Source organism: Rhipicephalus sanguineus, chromosome 1, assembly GCF_013339695.2.
Source record: "Rhipicephalus sanguineus isolate Rsan-2018 chromosome 1, BIME_Rsan_1.4, whole genome shotgun sequence".
NCBI lineage: Eukaryota > Metazoa > Arthropoda > Arachnida > Ixodida > Ixodidae > Rhipicephalus > Rhipicephalus sanguineus.
This window is the reverse complement of record NC_051176.1, coordinates 135,104,244-135,121,388: the sequence shown is the minus strand read 5'-3', so window position 1 is coordinate 135,121,388 and position 17,145 is coordinate 135,104,244. Positions and strand designations below refer to the sequence as shown.

Genomic DNA, 17,145 nt, shown 5'->3' with positions numbered 1-17,145 from the left:
TCACCGTGCTCTCCACTCAGTCCGATGAGTGCGCAACATGGAACTTGTCCCTTACCACAAATACAGAAGAGCTTCAGTATAAGATCGCATGGAAGCAAGGCAATATATTGATTTGTGGCACCTTAGTTGACAGTAACCACACTTTTTGTTCTGCTACATAGCACAAGCATATTATGTTCGAAAAATTAAGCAAGATCCAGTACAGTGACGCAAATTTTGGTCACCGTTATATACTGGTTCAACACAAGTCCTGTAAGTTGGTTTCACCTTAGAATGCCCCCATACTTTATGAAGTAGGCATTGGTATGGCAAGTAACTGGGAGAAGCTCCAAAGAAATTGGTGGGTTACCTAAATCGAAAACAGGTTGCAGAGTAACTCGCCGAAAGCACTTTTATTTGCAGTAAAAGCATCTCTTAGTTTCAACTACTTTCAATTAAAATTAATCCGTTTCTTCAACAAATCCGGGATATCTTCTTTTAGACTGAGATCATGGAGAGTGTGCTCTGCGATATCCCGAAACAAGCAGCAACCTAGTCTTCCTCACCAACCAAGATCACTTGCAAGATACATCAAAGGGCACTGTGCCTATTACTACCACCTTTACAGCTATTCATGATTATCACTTGCCACATGGCAAACACAAACACCAAATTGGGCACAGATTCAAAGCACACACAGCTTGAAATACAGAACTATGCTGAGCAGAAAGCATGATATGATGCACTAGGGTGCCTGCCTGCATGTCTTTCCTTTCTCCTGCTACAATTGCAAGGAGAGCATTCAGGCACCCTACAGTGTGCTGATATGCGTGACCCAAGGGTAACTGTCGACAATAGGCTTGTGCGAATATTCGAGCACTTCGAATATTCGAACGCATATTACAGTATTCGAATTCACTTCGAAACGAATCTAAATTCTAGGAAATTTCGAAGTATTAGAAATGAACGAAGACATATATAAACCAAATGTAACCCCCTCTGCGGCGGAGGTGTGCTATACCGCGAGTACACCTTTCCAGGAGAAATCCGCACTGCCGCGCAGCTTCACTTTAAGGTTAAATGAACATACAGTAAAACCTCGTTAATTCAAAGTCACTGGGACTGTGAAAAATCTAAGTGGGTTTTTGAATTAACCAAACATACAAAAAGCAGGATGCAAGGAAATTTGAATTACTGGAAGTAATCAGAGGTGGTCGTTTGCTGTGCCTGCTAGTTTGCGGCTACAAAGGTTATGTTTTCCAGCGATACCTGGTCCCAATTTTGCCACTAAACCGGAGAAACGGCGGGCCTCGCTGCTGCCAGCGCGAAAAAAAAAAGAAAGAGGAAAAAAAAATGGTCTCGTGGTCAACTGTAATGCGCGCCTGTGGAAAAAAAAAAAAGACGTGCTGCGCTGCAACACAGTGGTGACACGCGGGCAGCATGTTACCTGCTCCTCGCAGCGTCAGCGCGTCGTGATGCAACCATTCGCCCATTCTTTCTGTTAAAATAAATAATTTAATAGTGACAAGTGTGACGGAATTTCACGATGTGTTCTGGGTGGAAAAAGATGATCATTTAAGTTTTCGAACTGAGTTTTCGAAGTATGCGTAGCTGGCAAGTATTCCGCCAGCAGTGCAAGTGCGCAAATTGCCGGAACAACTGCCAATCGGAGGTTCGCATACATCACGAATTCCGTCAGACTGTCCTTTATTAATTTCTCTATTTTCCCAGAAAGAATGGGTAAATCATGATGCATGACATTGTGAGAAGCATGCCTCATGCTGCCCACATGCCACCACTGTGTTGCAGTGAAGCATGTCTTCTTTTCCGCAGGCGCACATTTCAGCTGACCACGAGACCGTCTTTTGTTTTGTTTTTTTACTTGCGCTGGCAGCAGCGAGGCTGAGATACTTCACTTGTCACTCATTAGTATCACTACACTGCACCGCCTTGTGGCTCCTAAGGGCCATCGATTCTGCGGATTTGCGGCTAAATCGAGATCGGGAATTGGTACATGGCACCCAAAGTTTTCAAATTAACCGGGCTGGTACTGACCGTCGCTTCAAATTATCCACTCAAATTTACATTGCAAATGCGAGATTTGGAAATAACCGAGTTTGAATTAATGAGGTTTTATTGTATTAGCCTCACATCGATTCATCATTTTTTAAGTTTAGAAGCTTGTGATACCAGCTTATATGCTATAAGTATAGTCAATTTTAAATCGTAACATATTTTACAAGTTATCAATTGCATTCTACCGAAAGTCAAATCCTGCTACTACTCAAAGTTGCTTCCATTTCCTTTTGAACCAAAAAGAATGACATACGCATATGCATTGTTTCAACTTCAAAAATATTGTGTGGGTTAGTTGGGTCATGACAAATATGCTCATTTTTCTTTATAATATGTGATATAAAACATTCGAATTCGCTTCGAGATTCACTTCGACCAAATCACTATTCGCTTCGAATTCGCTTCGGACCTAAAATTTACTATTTGCACAAGCCTAGTCGACAATGCCTTATGACTTTTGAGAACTGGCAAGTTGCGTCAGAAGACATGGCCAGCGGCTGCTAGAAAAACAGCTGCACTGCTTTAATGGTCACTCTCTGTTGTCTGGTGCATGGTTTGAAAATTGAGCTTAAAAAAACTGCGTGCAACTCAATTTGACTAATCTCACATACACACACAATTTATTGCCTTAGTCTTCCCTCGCAGAAACTGTAAAACTTCATTATATTGCAATTGCTACTTCACATAGTTTGTTATATCTAGGTAATAACTTCATGGTGTTCTATAAACACCAAGCTATAAAAAGTAATGTTCCTATAGAGATAATTTCAATATACTGAAGTTTGTAGTTTTCAGTATACTTGAAGCTTCAATATACTAAACTTAATACCAATCCCTGTATGGTACAAATATTTTTGTCTTGATTTTAATTAATAAACAGGAATCTTAAATATAAGGTTCATTAAAAGCGAAACATCACGAGCATAAGAAATGGCACTGAAAAAAATATAGAACTTCAGCCCATCATACAGACTTTCTTAGTGAACTTCCACCTTTTCTTTTTCTTTTTTTGCTAGGTGCCTTGTCTTATGTTTGCCAAGTTCGTCAAGGTGAGGCTTATTCCTAAGCAAGGCAAGGAAAACTGTTGCTTTGACGACAGTTCCACTAGTGTAAAATTGTCGAACTCTCTGATAAGCAAAAATCATTTAGAGTGCATTCAGGAGAAGACAGCATTTGTACTGTAAAACCACATGGACCAAATGCTATGACACCGACCATTTCACAAAATGACACGGACTGCAAATCTGCCAAACTTCTGGCAATAATGAAATATGGCTTGTGAAACCGTGACACTTTTTTTCTTGCATAGGAGACATCTGGCATCACAGGGCATGTGACTTTCACATTAGTTGGTAAATGAACTTTTTACTGTACTTAGCCTTCCATGGTTTGAATTGGTGGAAATGTACCCCGACACTGACAGTATATGCACTGCAAACAATAGCAAAACAAACCTCAGTTCTCTCGTCCTTCACTTTGTCATAGACAAACTTGGCAACAACCATGCATAGGTCACATGTGTCATCCGAGACTTTCTTGGGTGGAATAACAGGCGTAGATTTAATAGCTGGAAAAATAAAAACTATATCAAAAATGGGGGGGGGGGGGGGGCAGGCACACATGAAGTCATAACATCGCAATAGTGCGATAATGTAAAGAACAATTGTAAGACCATTGTGAAAGAAAGAAAAAGAAAGAAAATTGTACTTTGACGACTCAAAGTGCAGCCCAAAACCTAGTGTTTCATTCTATGAATAATCCACTACAATAACGAACCTTATATATATAAAAAAGCAGTAATTTTGTAAAGACGAAACATTTATGCTTGCAGTGACACTATTGTTTCTATGGGTACAAGCAAAAGCTGCAGCACAGGCCTACCTATATTCAGGGCATTTTTTGTTTGTTTTTGTCAACCAGCTGCTATTCAAACATTCATCCACCTACTCATGTTTAACTAAGCATAACACAGATGCACAAAAGTTTAGTAAAAAAAAACTATCCTGCTGTCAACTAAAAAAAAGTAACCAGCCAACCTAGGTTCACAAGGCATTTCAGTTTATAAACAAACAAAAAAATGAAAGGGTGCTTGAATATCTAAAATTTTAAATACAAATTAAATCTCCCTTTCATTGTTCCCTCTCTCAAGTCTTCAATAAGTGTTGTCATTCCTCATTATTTTTAAACAAATATTCCCCAACTAAAAACATAGCAGCATCTCATGCAGAATAGTTTCCAATATTTAATTTGTCTTCTATCTTTTTCAAAATATATGGGATAACAACGCTATGGAAAGCGCAAGGGAAATAGAAGGATGGATATGAAGACAGTTCTGAATGATTCTTCCACAGGATAGCCACAGTTTTACAGTATACTATGATTGAAACACACAAGGACAGATAGCTTTTGCTGAATTATTCTCAGTCATTCAAAAGTATGGCGCACCGTGGCTAAAAGAGCCTTAAACCTTTCAGACGCCACGTATGAAGAACTGTCTGTAAATGTGTCAAGTTTACACAATATTATTTCAAGGCACTCGATATTCTATTTTAACAAACATAATGCCATAATACGTTGATTTATGTGCGTTGTAGTAATTAATCCTAATTAAGTTGTAACTAAATATCTATTTATTCCGGTCATTGATGCGCTGTTTTTGCATAAATAAAATTAAATATCTCGCTAGATATACAGCACAAATTCGTGTTGTCCATTTTGAGCAAACAGAAATTATACTTTTGTCATGGCTCGCGAGAAGCGGCACGTCGAACTACTCGTCCAACATTGTAGTACCTTCAGCAAAATGATATATGCAATACTAGTACACTGCAAAATGAAGTTAAATGAAGACATTTATTACACAGGATGTTCAATTCATCAAAAGGTCAATGTATCTTGCGCTTTCTTCGCCACTAGTCAACACAACTAGCACAAATAAGTGGCGTACACAATTGCGTACAAAGCGTGTCAAAGGGATAGTACACAATTATTCAGTTTTAATTAGAGCTGTGCGAATGGCAAAATTTTGGGTGCAAAGCGAATTCGAATACTGAAGTGTGAGTGCGAATCGAATCGAATATTTTTCGAATATTTCTAGAATATTTTTCGAATACTTCGAAGCTAAATTGCAGAAAAGAAATTAAAGAGGGTTCCTAAGCATATGCTTATGAGATGGCAACATGAAAGTGTTTCTTTTCACTAGGTTGATGAAGCACTGGCGGGGTGGTGTTTCACAGCTGTCTTATCAAGAATGAGGCAATGTAGAGGCCGAATTCTATTTATGTACATGATTTGGTGCAACCAAAGTGTTGCCGACAACACTTTACACGTGATGGGCAAAGATGCCATTTCCTCAGCCTCTCCTCCTCTTCCAACTTCTGTGGAAGCCCAACTGATGTGGCGGACAAGGGTGTGCTCCCTTCAAGTCCGGAGTTCCAAACCTGCCTCGTAGACTTCGATATATAAGAACATCTGAAATTTTGGATGCTAAAAAGCTTCAGCTTCTGATTTTTCGGACTTCCTGCCCAAATTTCAGGTCCTAAACAGCATTAATTGAGCCCCCACCTCTGCCACATCTTTCATCTCCATGTTGGAACCAGCGTTTTCTTGAGTTAGTTCATTTGCGACCGTAGCAGAGCTTGAAAGGCAGCTTTGCCGCAATACCGGGGTGTGATGGGGTGAAGCATATTGAAAATCTAGGGACCACTTCCAATCTGACGTTGACTGTCTTGGCCAAGTTCGACCGTAACGGAGCTTGAAAGGTAGCTTTGCCGCAATACCGGGGTGTGATGGGGTGAAGCATATTGAAAATCTAGGGACCATTTCCAATCTGACGTTGACTGTCTTGGAAAGGTTCGACTGTAATGGAGCTTGAAAGGCAGCTTTGCCGCAATACCGGGGTCTGACGTGGTGAGGCACATGGAAAATCTAGAGACCATTTCCAATCGGACGATGACTGTGTCTTGGCAAAGTTCGACCATAATGGAGCTTGAAAGGCAGCTTTGCCGCAATACGAGAGTGTAATGAGGTGAAGCATATTGAAAATCTCAACGGGTGACTTTTAATCGGATTTTGACTGTATTTGTTTTTGGGAAGTTTGAATAGTTCGAATAGTAAAATTCCAGTGCGAATCAAATCGAATAGCAAACACTATTAGAAAAATATTCGACATTTCGAATATTCGCACACCCCTAGTTTTTATTATTTCACAGTTGCATCCCTTTAACAATATGAGGTGCAGCAGCACCCGAAATCTTACACCGCAGGATTATTGCTACAGTTTGCCCTGCCTCTCTCTCCAGTAGTTCCAACACTTCTCTGCATCTGTTCAACACACATCAACAAGTTTAACATGCACAGCATACTGCCACTGTATTTGGAGCATCAGCAGAGGCAACTGTTTTACTGCGCAGAAAAATCCACTACACCAGAGATTCCTGGATGGCCACCAGTTCCCGTTGTTAACATATCTAACGATTGCTTTTGTGTCAGCAATACTGAAGTAGCACACTTGTCTTCTTCAACAAACCCAATAACACTAAAACACTATGTTCACATCTGGTGACACATGCTGTTCCCTCGTTTCATTACTGCTTCATTATTGTAATGGTGCCCCAGATCGACTGAAAACTGTTCTCCTTTTCAAGCTCTCCCATTCTCTGCACATCTAGTTGCAAACATTATTACATTCATGCATGTGTCAGATAATGTGTATATAGCCCTAGATTTTTTTTCTTTAACCAAACTAGCTCCATGCAAGCTTCATATTATAAGCTGTTTAAACATGAAAACATTTTCGATCCTATTTCATATTTGGCGGTCATTCTTCCTCAAATATTCGTGTTCGACTAAACAAGAAAATTTCAATATTTGCACACTACTAGAAAACTGCAAGCGCAGTGACATCACTCACTTGCGGCACAAAAGCCCAGCTGCTGACAAATCTGCTCAGGGGTGAACTCCTGAAGGACGAGGGATATGACCATGTCCACGTAGGTGTTGATTGTGCTGATGCATTTGTCCCTGCTGCTGCTTGGGAACAGTTGACAAACTTTCTCAACTATCAGCTTGATTTCCTCCTGCACAGATTCACAGCAGAACATAGTAGTAGAACTATGCACACTACACTTGCCAACTCGAATTTCAAGATAAACACTCGGGAGCCAGGTGCCAAAGCTGCTTGGAATGGGTGAGCAATGCAATTTAGGCGACACCTTACTCCGTGAGGCATCAATGAAAAGGCAGAAAACATGATGTGATGTGTTGTGTTTAATGGCACAAGGGCCAGTTATGGCCAAAGAGCGCCATGTCATGTGGTAGCGGATTTACAAAGTAGTATATGTGATGATTCAATGAGTTGCAAATGGCAGATGCGACGTGGTTGTATAGGGACCTAAAACTGGTTGCTGTGGATTTGCGGAAGTCATCCAAGAAATAAAACTGTGAGAATGACTAATGATGTGAGCTATGTGCATATAATCTCCATTACAATGACATGATAGTGTACAATCTATGGAAAGCATTAGTGTTCGAGAGGGTACTTGAAGTCACAGATGACCAGGCCAGATTATTTGTAGCTTGTTTACGTCCTCTAAAAACTTCAGTACTGTTTTAGAATCAAAAAGCGGTTCATTGCTAAGAAAAAATGCCGGATGAAGAGGGATGTGTTCACGGTATGCGAGGTGAAAGTACTTTTTACGTTGGGTTTCTATTTCGGGGCACTGGATGAGAACATGAAGGACTGTAAGGGTGTCGCCACACCCGTCACATCTCGGGGGATCATTTCCATTGAGTAGATACGAGTGTGTCCCATACGTATGTCCAATCCTTAACCTGCAAAGAAGTACTTCCTTATATCTTGTTGCTTTCTCGAATATCCAGTTCCCTATTCTTGGCTTGACTGTGTGTAGCTTATTTGACACTTCACTGTCCCAATTCCTTTGCCAACATTTTCGCAACTCTTGACGCAGAAAAGGCTTCAGGTCAGTGGGAGGGATAGCTATTTTTGTGTCTGTGTATTCAAAGTTTACTGAGGTGGCGCTTTCGTCTGCGGCTACATTGCCTTTTATGCCTTTGTGGCCGGGTACCCAGCATATTATAACGACTTGGCCGCCCATATACGCTGAGCATAGCAAGCTGTATAATTCATTGCAGACTGGGTTCTTATGTTTTCGTAGGCTCATTAGAGCTCTAACGACGCTCAGTGAGTCCGTGAACACAATTGCTTTCGTAACATTAATTTGCTTTATATACTTAACCGCCGTGAGGATCGCATATGCTTCCGCTGTAAATATACTTGTATGTGGATTCAGTGCACCAGACATGGAAAACGATGATCCAAGTGCTGCGTAAGCAACACCAGCATGTGATTTAGAAGCGTCTGTGTAAAATTCTGCGCATGAATACTTGTCCTGGAGCTCGAGGAAGTGCGAACGTATGTGAGTCTCAGGTGCTCGTTTTGATATTTCTATAAAAGAAATGTCGCACTGGATATTCTGCCACTCCCACGGCGGTGGAAGCCGAGTGGGGGCCATTAGGACATTATCTAGAAGAGAGACACCCGTTTCCTCTGCCACTGCTTTCAAACGGAGAGACAGTGGACGTCTAGTAGCTGGTTTGTTGCAGAACAGCCTGGCCGTGGATACGTCCTCAATCACTGAGTTACATGGATGATGTACATCTGATTTTACTTTGAAGGCATATGAAAGGCTTAAGTATGTTCTTTGTAAATGTAGAGACCATTCATTAGATTCGACGTACAGGCTTTGTACCGGACTAGTCCTGAAGGCTCCTGTTGCGAGTCGGATACCCATGTGATGAACAGGGTCTAATATTTTCAGTATACTAGGCGTAGCAGAGTTATAGACTATAGCTCCGTAGTCAAGGCGCGACCGTACGAGACATCTGTATAAGCTCAAAAGGCACCTTCTGTCACTTCCCCAGGATGTGCGGGACAAGAGCTTCAGCAGATTCATTGTCTTAAGGCACTTTGCTCTTAAATATTTCAAGTGTGAAATAAAAGTCAATTTTGAGTCTAAAATTAGCCCCAAGAATTTATGTTCACGGCTCACAGATAGTCTTTCACCATGTAGATTGATTTCAGGGCTTTGAAGCACGCCTCTCTTGTTTGTGAAGAGGACGCACGTACTTTTTTGAGGATTTAGTTTGAAACCGTTCTCATCTGCCCACTTAGACAGTTTGTTTAAGCCAAGCTGTATTTGTCGTTCGCAGGTAGTGAGATTACATGACTTGTAACCTATTTGAATGTCATCCACATATACAGAATAAAACATCGTGCTTGGCATTACACTATGGAGCGAGTTCATTTTCACAATAAATAGAGTGCAGCTGAGTACACCACCCTGTGGTACACCCGCCTCTTGCGTAAATGGACGAGACAGGACATTACCGACTCTAACACGGAACGTGCGGTGAGACAGGTAACTACTAATCACGTTTAGCATGTTGCCTTGGATTCCCATTTCTGCCAGATCGCGGAGAATTCCAAAACGCCAGGTTGTGTCATATGCTTTCTCCATATCTAAAAACACCGATAAGAAGAACTGGCTGTGCACAAAGGCATCGCGAATAGTAGTCTCAATGCGAACAAGGTGATCTGTTGTGGATCTACCTTCCCTGAAACCGCATTGTAATGGGTCTAATAGATTGTTTGTTTCAAGAAAATAGAGCAGGCGCCGATTAATCATTTTCTCAAAGAGTTTGCATAGGCAACTTGTCAAAGCTATAGGCCTGTAACTACTGGCGGAGGACGGGTCCTTGCCCTCTTTAAGAATAGGAATTATTATTGCTTCTTTCCAGGCAGTCGGGATATAGCCAGCAGAGAACATAGAGTTAAAAAGCGACAGTAATGTTTTGTGGGTTTCAGGGTGTAAGTGGCAGATCATCTCGTAGACTATTCGGTCCTTTCCAGGGGCTGATTTATTACAGCACTTTAGTGCAGCCTGTAGCTCCGCCATGTTGAATGGGCGGTTATACGGTTCATTTTTATTTCCCTTCCGGTGGAGAGGCAACCGCTCCACTCTTCGCTGGTACCTCAAGAATGTGTCCGAGTAATGAGATGAACTAGAAATGTGTTTAAAATGTGCCCCTAACGAATTAGCCTGATCTTCAAGAGTGTCGCCCTGCGTATCTACTAGTGGTAGAGGATGGGTTTCTCGACCTTTTATCTTGTTTACCCTGTTCCAGGCCTTTCTTTCATCGGTATACGAATTTATACTGGAGACATATCTTTGCCAGCTTTCTCTTTTGGCACGCCGGCGCGTTCTCCTACCTTCTGACTTTATGTTCTTGAAGCTGATCAGGTTTTCGGCTGTTGGAGAGTCGCGAAAAACATTCCAAGCCTTGTTTTGTTTTCTGCGAGCTTCCTTACATTCATCATTCCACCAGGGAGTGCGTCGTTTTAAAGGAGATCCGTTGGTTTCGCGAATACAGATTGATGCCATATCAACGATAAACGCCGTCAAATGTTCAACTGCATCATCAATGGGAAGTTCCGAGATGGCTTCCCAGGTCATGTGAGTAAGTTCTTTATACCGCTTCCAGTCGGCTGACTCGACTTTCCAATGGGGAACGCGTGGAGAGCACTGGTCGTCTTTTGTTAACGTTATGATAATGGGAAAATGGTCGCTGCCATATGTGCTTTTAATCACGTTCCACTGTAGATATGGTACGAGTGTACTTGATGCAATGCTTAAATCGATGGATGAGGATGTATTGTTTCCCATACTAAAGAAAGTAGGCTCCGTCCTGTTCAGTAAACATGCACCTGTAGAAAAGAGGAAGCTTTCTACTAGACGCCCTCTGGCATCACAACGGCTATCTCCCCACAGCGTGTTGTGAGCATTGAAATCTCCTACGACCATATAAGGTTCGGGTAGTTCACACATTAAACTTTCAAATTCTGTTTTTAACAGGGTATAGTTCGGGGGGATGTATATCGATGCAATAGTGATCAGCTTGTTAAAAAGTACAGCGCGGACCGCGACGGCCTCTAGGGACGTTTTTAGTTGCAGATGCCGGCAAGCGACTCGCTTATCTACGATTATTGCCACACCGCCCGACGAAGTCAGGGCGTTATCGCGGTCTTTGCGGTAAATGGCATAGTGCCGGAGAAAGTTCTTGTGAGAAGAATTAAGGTGCGTTTCTTGGACGCACAGCACCCTTGGACTGAACTTATAGAGGAGTTCCTTAATGTCATCTACGTTGTGGAGCAAGCCTCGAACATTCCACTGAAGTATTTGGGTATCCATTTTGTCGTGTTTTATGCTGTGCGTCTAAGGAAGGTGGGTTAACAAGACCTTTCGCTCACGAGACCTTTTCAGGCCCCGTGATGCGGAGTTTTTCTTTCTTACTGCGCTCGAGTGAGCTTCGACGTTCCTTGGGCGTCTGAGACGCCGCAGGAGAGCTAGAGGTATCCATCACTTCTGAGGTGGTGGATAGCGCCCGCTCAGCGGGCACATTTCCGAGTTTTTCGGGCCCTACTGCCGAAGCAGTGGCCCTGGGTCCGGCAGACGTGGGAGTCTGCTGGCCCTCATTGGCAAGGGGCGGAACAGCACTTGCTGCTCCAACCGGGGGCGCGGATGGCTTGACTGCAGTCACACTACGTGTGGCCTTTGCAGCCGCCGAAAGATGTGGCGCTGCGCCCCGACGCGTCACATCGCTGTAGGAAGGAGAGGACTGGTTGTGCAGAGAAAAACGCTTACGTGCTTCTTGGAAAGATAGATTGAATTTAACTTTGAGTTCTATGATTTGTTTCTCTTTTTTCCACGAGGGACATGATCTCGAGTAGGCGGGATGGTCTCCTTCACAGTTGGCACAGCGGGTTGTTGAAGTGCAAGTGTCAGATGAGTGGTCGTTGGACGCACACTTTGCGCAAGTGGCACGCCCTCTGCAGCCCTGTGACCCATGTCCAAATCGTTGGCACTTGAAACATCGGCGGGGATTAGGTACGTACGGTCGGACTCGAAGTTTGCAGTAGCCAGTTTCGATTGACTCGGGTAAATCACTGGTTCCAAAAGTAATAACTATGTGTTTGGTAGGGATTTGCTTATCGTCTCGCCTTATCATTATTCTTTGAACCTTGACAACGTTGTGCTCTTGCCATCCTTCCAGTAATTCACTTTCACTAAGTTCAAGGAGATCATCTTCTGAAATGACGCCACGTACTGTGTTCATTGACCTGTGTGGGCCAACTGAGACAGGAATATCGCCAAAAGCCACAAGTTTCGATAGTCTGTCGTATTGGGGCTTGTCGCGAACCTCGAGAAGGAGATCGCCGCTTCCCATCTTCGTTATTTTATAGCCTGGACCGATCGCTTCCGTGAGAGACTTTGACACGAGGAATGGTGAAATAGTTCGGACGGTTTTCGTTTCGTGCTGACTGTGTATCACATGGTATTTGGGGAAAGACTGCTTAGGCTGGGCAAAAGTGAACGGTTCATCGGTGCGCCACCTTTTGAGGCGGCGATCAGGAAGTGCGGGAAAAGTGTTTGCCATGTAAACATTCGAATTTCGGCGGCGATGGTGGCCACCCACCATCGAGCCCAACAAGGGGACGCTGCAAGGTAGAACACTTGAAGTCGCCAGCCATGCATCGCCGCTATAACCAAATATAACTACCCAAGGTTGGGCAACTACACAAGGTTAACCCTCGCCGCCATGAAGAACGGAAGTAAAAAGAAGTGAGGAGGAGACAGGAAAGGCTAAAAGTGAGAGAGAAAGACGAAGATGAGGGGAGAGAGAGACAGGAAAAGGCGACTGCCGATTTCCCCTGGGTGGGTCAGCCCAGGGGTGCCGTCTACGTGAAGCCGGGGCCAAAGGGGTGTGTTGCCTCTGCCGGGGGGCCTTAAAGGTCCAATCACCCAGCGTCGGCTCAACCCCCAGGATCCCCTTTTCCCCGGACACGGCAAAGCCACGCACGGCTAGGCGTGGGAGGGGTCGAAACCCCCCGTTAGCTCGGGTCCGTGGTGTCGCTACACACCAAACGCCTACTTGCGCAGACGCCCCTGCGGGGAGAAAACATGATGTGTAGACTAAACTGGGAAAGATTATAGGTGGCTAATATCACACAGTCAAACTGTTCTCAGCATGTTCGACAAAGAGTACTACAAGCTTCTAACAAAAAATGCACATTTCTGCTAGGAAAGTCTAATGCATAAGTATAAAATCTGAATTATAGAATGTAGTGTTGCAACACTGCTTGTGAAAGATTAAAATGTAACACATTAAGAAAAAAAATTTGCCACAAACCTCAGTTTCTCTCTTCTTGAGTTCATCGTAAAAGAATTCAACAGTCAGCTTGCAGTAGTCACAATCTGGCGAATCCGAAACAGCACCAATATTTTTGGGGGGCAGTGCTAACAAAAAAGAAAATATTCAGGCATAATTAGGCTTAGCTTTGCACATAATGACCTAAATATTTCAGCTTAAGTACAACTAACGAAACCAGTTTTTTAATGTGTTTGTTATACCACACTCAAAAATTGCTCCCTGGTATGGCAGAGTAAAAATAAAGCTTATAAAGTTACACATAAATAAAGCACTGCATTTTTTTAACAACTCAATTTGCTATAATAAAGCACTTCATGACTACAGTTAGGAAATTACCATCACACACAACAAAAAACAAACGTAGTAAGGAATAATAAGTACCATGAAAACCTGAAATCTGTTCCACCCCTGAAAGATAACCCATCCCCATTTTTCAGCTGGATGTTCTCATTTTTAAATAACACTGATAGATAACCCACCCACGACAATACAGAATTTTAGTTGAATAGACGTCTCAGCGTTTACATTTTTACGGGTTAACAGAGAAGTAGACACGGTAGCGGCAGCTATTGATGCACAACCTAACTACAGACAACCAAAGCTTATATTGCAGTGACTTACCCATTTTACTTAACTGGTACAAAGCACTGCACACTAGATACTCATTAACTCTCAGTACTTTCGTTATTTTGTTTTGACGAGAACACTGACACAAATGAAAATTTTCACAAAGGTATTGCAGTTGAGCAAAACGCCACAAGATTTCGCTTACGGCTCCGCCACCACCGTCAATGTGACATGCACACACACCCTACGACACAAAAGTAAATGCCAGCTTGCCATTGCTGGCAATGGACAACTGTCCTTTACTTTTTGCAGTTGAGTTTATACTATCTGGCTTTATGAATCCTATCTGGTCTAGCACACCGTATCGGCAGCTGGTCTAAACTTTAAATACTCTCCTGTCTTTCAATCTACATCATGCTGCACACGAGAGCAATAGTGACAGCAAATTCATAGAAGTCGTAAGGGAATCCAATATATATAGAATAAGATTGCTCCTAGAGCTCTGTCTCACACCAAGAATTTCCTTGGGTTGCTTTTAAAAGTTTTAATGCTATTTTATGCTGCCATTTATTTATGAATACTATGCATACACACAGATTTCTTTTGCCTGTTCTAAGAGCTGCAAAGGACAGTGTGCGTTCCAAGAAAACGTAAATTATGCAAATGAAATCACGGCACTAAGGTCATTTAACACTCACACGAGCAGAGAGTTATTTCGTGGCAGATGACTGCTGGGGCAACGTCGTTTGCCAGGAACTTGAGGATCACCGCTGCATTTTTGTCAACAAAGCTTCGACAGTTCCTTTCCGTTTCTGTAGGAAACAGCTCGCAAATTTGGTCAAGAACAAACTTGACGTCTTCCTGCAATGAAAGGCGTACAGGCCTGTAAGCTTCAAAAGCAAACATGGCTATGCGACAATTCAGTATGACAAAATGATTCAGTATGTTCTAACATACTACAAATCAGTGGTGTAGCCAGGGGGCTCAAGAACACCCCCCCCCCCACACCCAAGTTTTTTTTTTTTTTGCCATGGCATACAGAGCACAAAATAACGCTCAACCACATCTGCCTGCCCGGCCCCCACTTAGATCAAGGAGGTGGACCCCAGAAAAAAATTTCTGCCTATGCCCCTAGTACAGATATGTTCTAAGAGAAAACAAGAAGAAATAGTAATATGAAAAGCTTAAAAATAATTTGAATCTAACAGAAAAATGACATGATAACAAATCTGATGATGCAGACATGGATCAAGACAGCCATTAAATAGCAAATTGGAGGGGGTTATCAATACACTCGAACCCACTTATAACAATATTCAAGTGCGAAGAAAATTTCATTGTTATAACTGATAATTATTGTAAACAAGTTGTATGAAGAAAAGAATAGGGGGACTGTAGACTGTTGGGACAAAACTAAGATATTGGATCGGACATGCCAACACACATTAGTTATGAGGTTGACACAGAAGAATACAGTAATACAGTCAACTGCTGATTTTTCAGACATGCTTGAAAATTTTGACGCATCCGCGGCTCTGCCAGAAGCCCCATATATTCGATGTATAGGAACATCAGAAATTTCGGAAACTGAAACTCTTCGAACTTTTAGTTCAAATTGCAGACCCGAAATTCCATTAGTTGAAGCCACCACCAATATGGCACTGGTTATATTGCAGGTTCAAACCAGCGCTTTTGTGAGACAATCCATTTGCAGCCGTAGCAGAGTCCAAAAGTCAGCTTTGCTGCACTGCCAGAATATTGTGCGGTGAAGCATACCAAGAATACAGAGGAACTATCTGCATGGCGCAAGCGCAGCGATTCCTTTACAAATGCATACCGGCCGGCGGGAGTGCAGTGGCTTGAATTTGTCGTTTTCTTCTTTCTTTCCATAGATTTAGTGTTCCACTACCTTTCGGCATGGACAACCAGCATTGAGACTTCATTGTTATAACCATGGTCAAAAGTAAGAGGACTCCAACCAAAAACACTTAAAAATAACAGACGTTTCGGGTCCCGTACAGGGGCCTTGTTCACAAATACATTCGGCTCCCGTACGGGAGCCGAAACGTCTTTGTTACTTTTAGGTGTTTTTGGTCGGCGTCCTCTTACTTTTGACCATGATTGTTCCCGACCAGACGAGGTTTCGTCGAACTCTTGATTTCATTGTTATAACCAATAATGAGGAATGGGCATTGTAGTAAGTGAGTGATTTCACCATAGTAAACATACAAAAGTCGATGGTGCAGTAGCTTCTCAATGTTATAACTTCTTATATTATATTGCTAAAACCAGTATCATTGTAAGTGGGTGCGACTGTACCAGAATTTTTCAGTACCAGGAATACATATTAGTTCATAATCGTATTGCAACTGAAAATCAAGTAGTACATACTATATAAAAATTTTTATAATTAATATAGCATAATTACACGCATACTTTGCTAAAAGCACTGCGACACATGTGGGCACGCAAGAATCCAATGCAAAAAATAGCATGGAATTATGCTCACCACGGTGGCATTCATTGGTATGACTTGCTCAAGAAGGGTGACGAAAGCCTTGCAAATAGAGCAGGTGTAAATGTCATCAACTGAAATAAATGAAAAAGACAAAAGATTATGGCATTACAGGAACAAATATAACATAACATGAATAATTAAGACAAACTATGCCTTTTTTATTCAGTCTGTTCTACATGTGAATGTGTGACGTTTGTTAACCAACAACACTCAAAAAACTAGGCCTTATGGGAATACCTAATTATCAATAAAGTGGATACAGGCACAATCATCACTGTAGCTCACTCTGAAGTACCCTGCACATGTCATGCATGAAGTGCCGGTTCAGCCCACTTGAGTGGCAAGTTCATGAGTGGCACGTACATGGGCCTCTAGCATCTTCGCCTCCATCGAAAATGCGGTCAGCAGTCGAGCACCATAACCGCTAGACCACCGTGGCGGGTGGGGAAAGTGGAGGCTTCAAGAGATGTCAAAACGTTGGCTCCAGCGACATTCCCTGTTCAAGGATATTTTTCAAGTGGTTTCACTTTACATGATTCCGAAAAGGAGGGGGAGTTAAGAGTACCTCTACCCCCTTTTTTTCCCCTTTATTCTCTCATTTGGCACATAAACCTGTCTCAGTAGCCCCCCATCCTGTCCTTTCTTTTTCTTCCCCCTCTGCACACTTGCTTTTTCTTCTCCTCCACTTCTGTGGTTGAGGGAGACTGATTAAAATG

General features: G+C 42.5%; 1 protein-coding gene across 9 annotated transcripts in view; it reads right to left on the bottom strand.

Annotated features, from left to right (window-relative positions):
* Positions 1-17,145, bottom strand: part of LOC119398702 (uncharacterized) — a 119,118-nt gene that overhangs the window by 68,757 nt on the left and 33,216 nt on the right. For all 9 annotated transcript variants that reach the window (XM_049416610.1, XM_049416612.1, XM_049416632.1 and 6 more), the window contains exons 17-21: positions 16,421-16,500; positions 14,610-14,772; positions 13,324-13,430; positions 6,968-7,133; positions 3,510-3,622 (exon numbers count right to left, since the gene is read on the bottom strand). In XM_049416610.1, the coding sequence (XP_049272567.1) occupies positions 3,510-3,622; positions 6,968-7,133; positions 13,324-13,430; positions 14,610-14,772; positions 16,421-16,500 (629 nt within the window). The remainder of the gene's footprint in view (positions 1-3,509; positions 3,623-6,967; positions 7,134-13,323; positions 13,431-14,609; positions 14,773-16,420; positions 16,501-17,145) is intronic.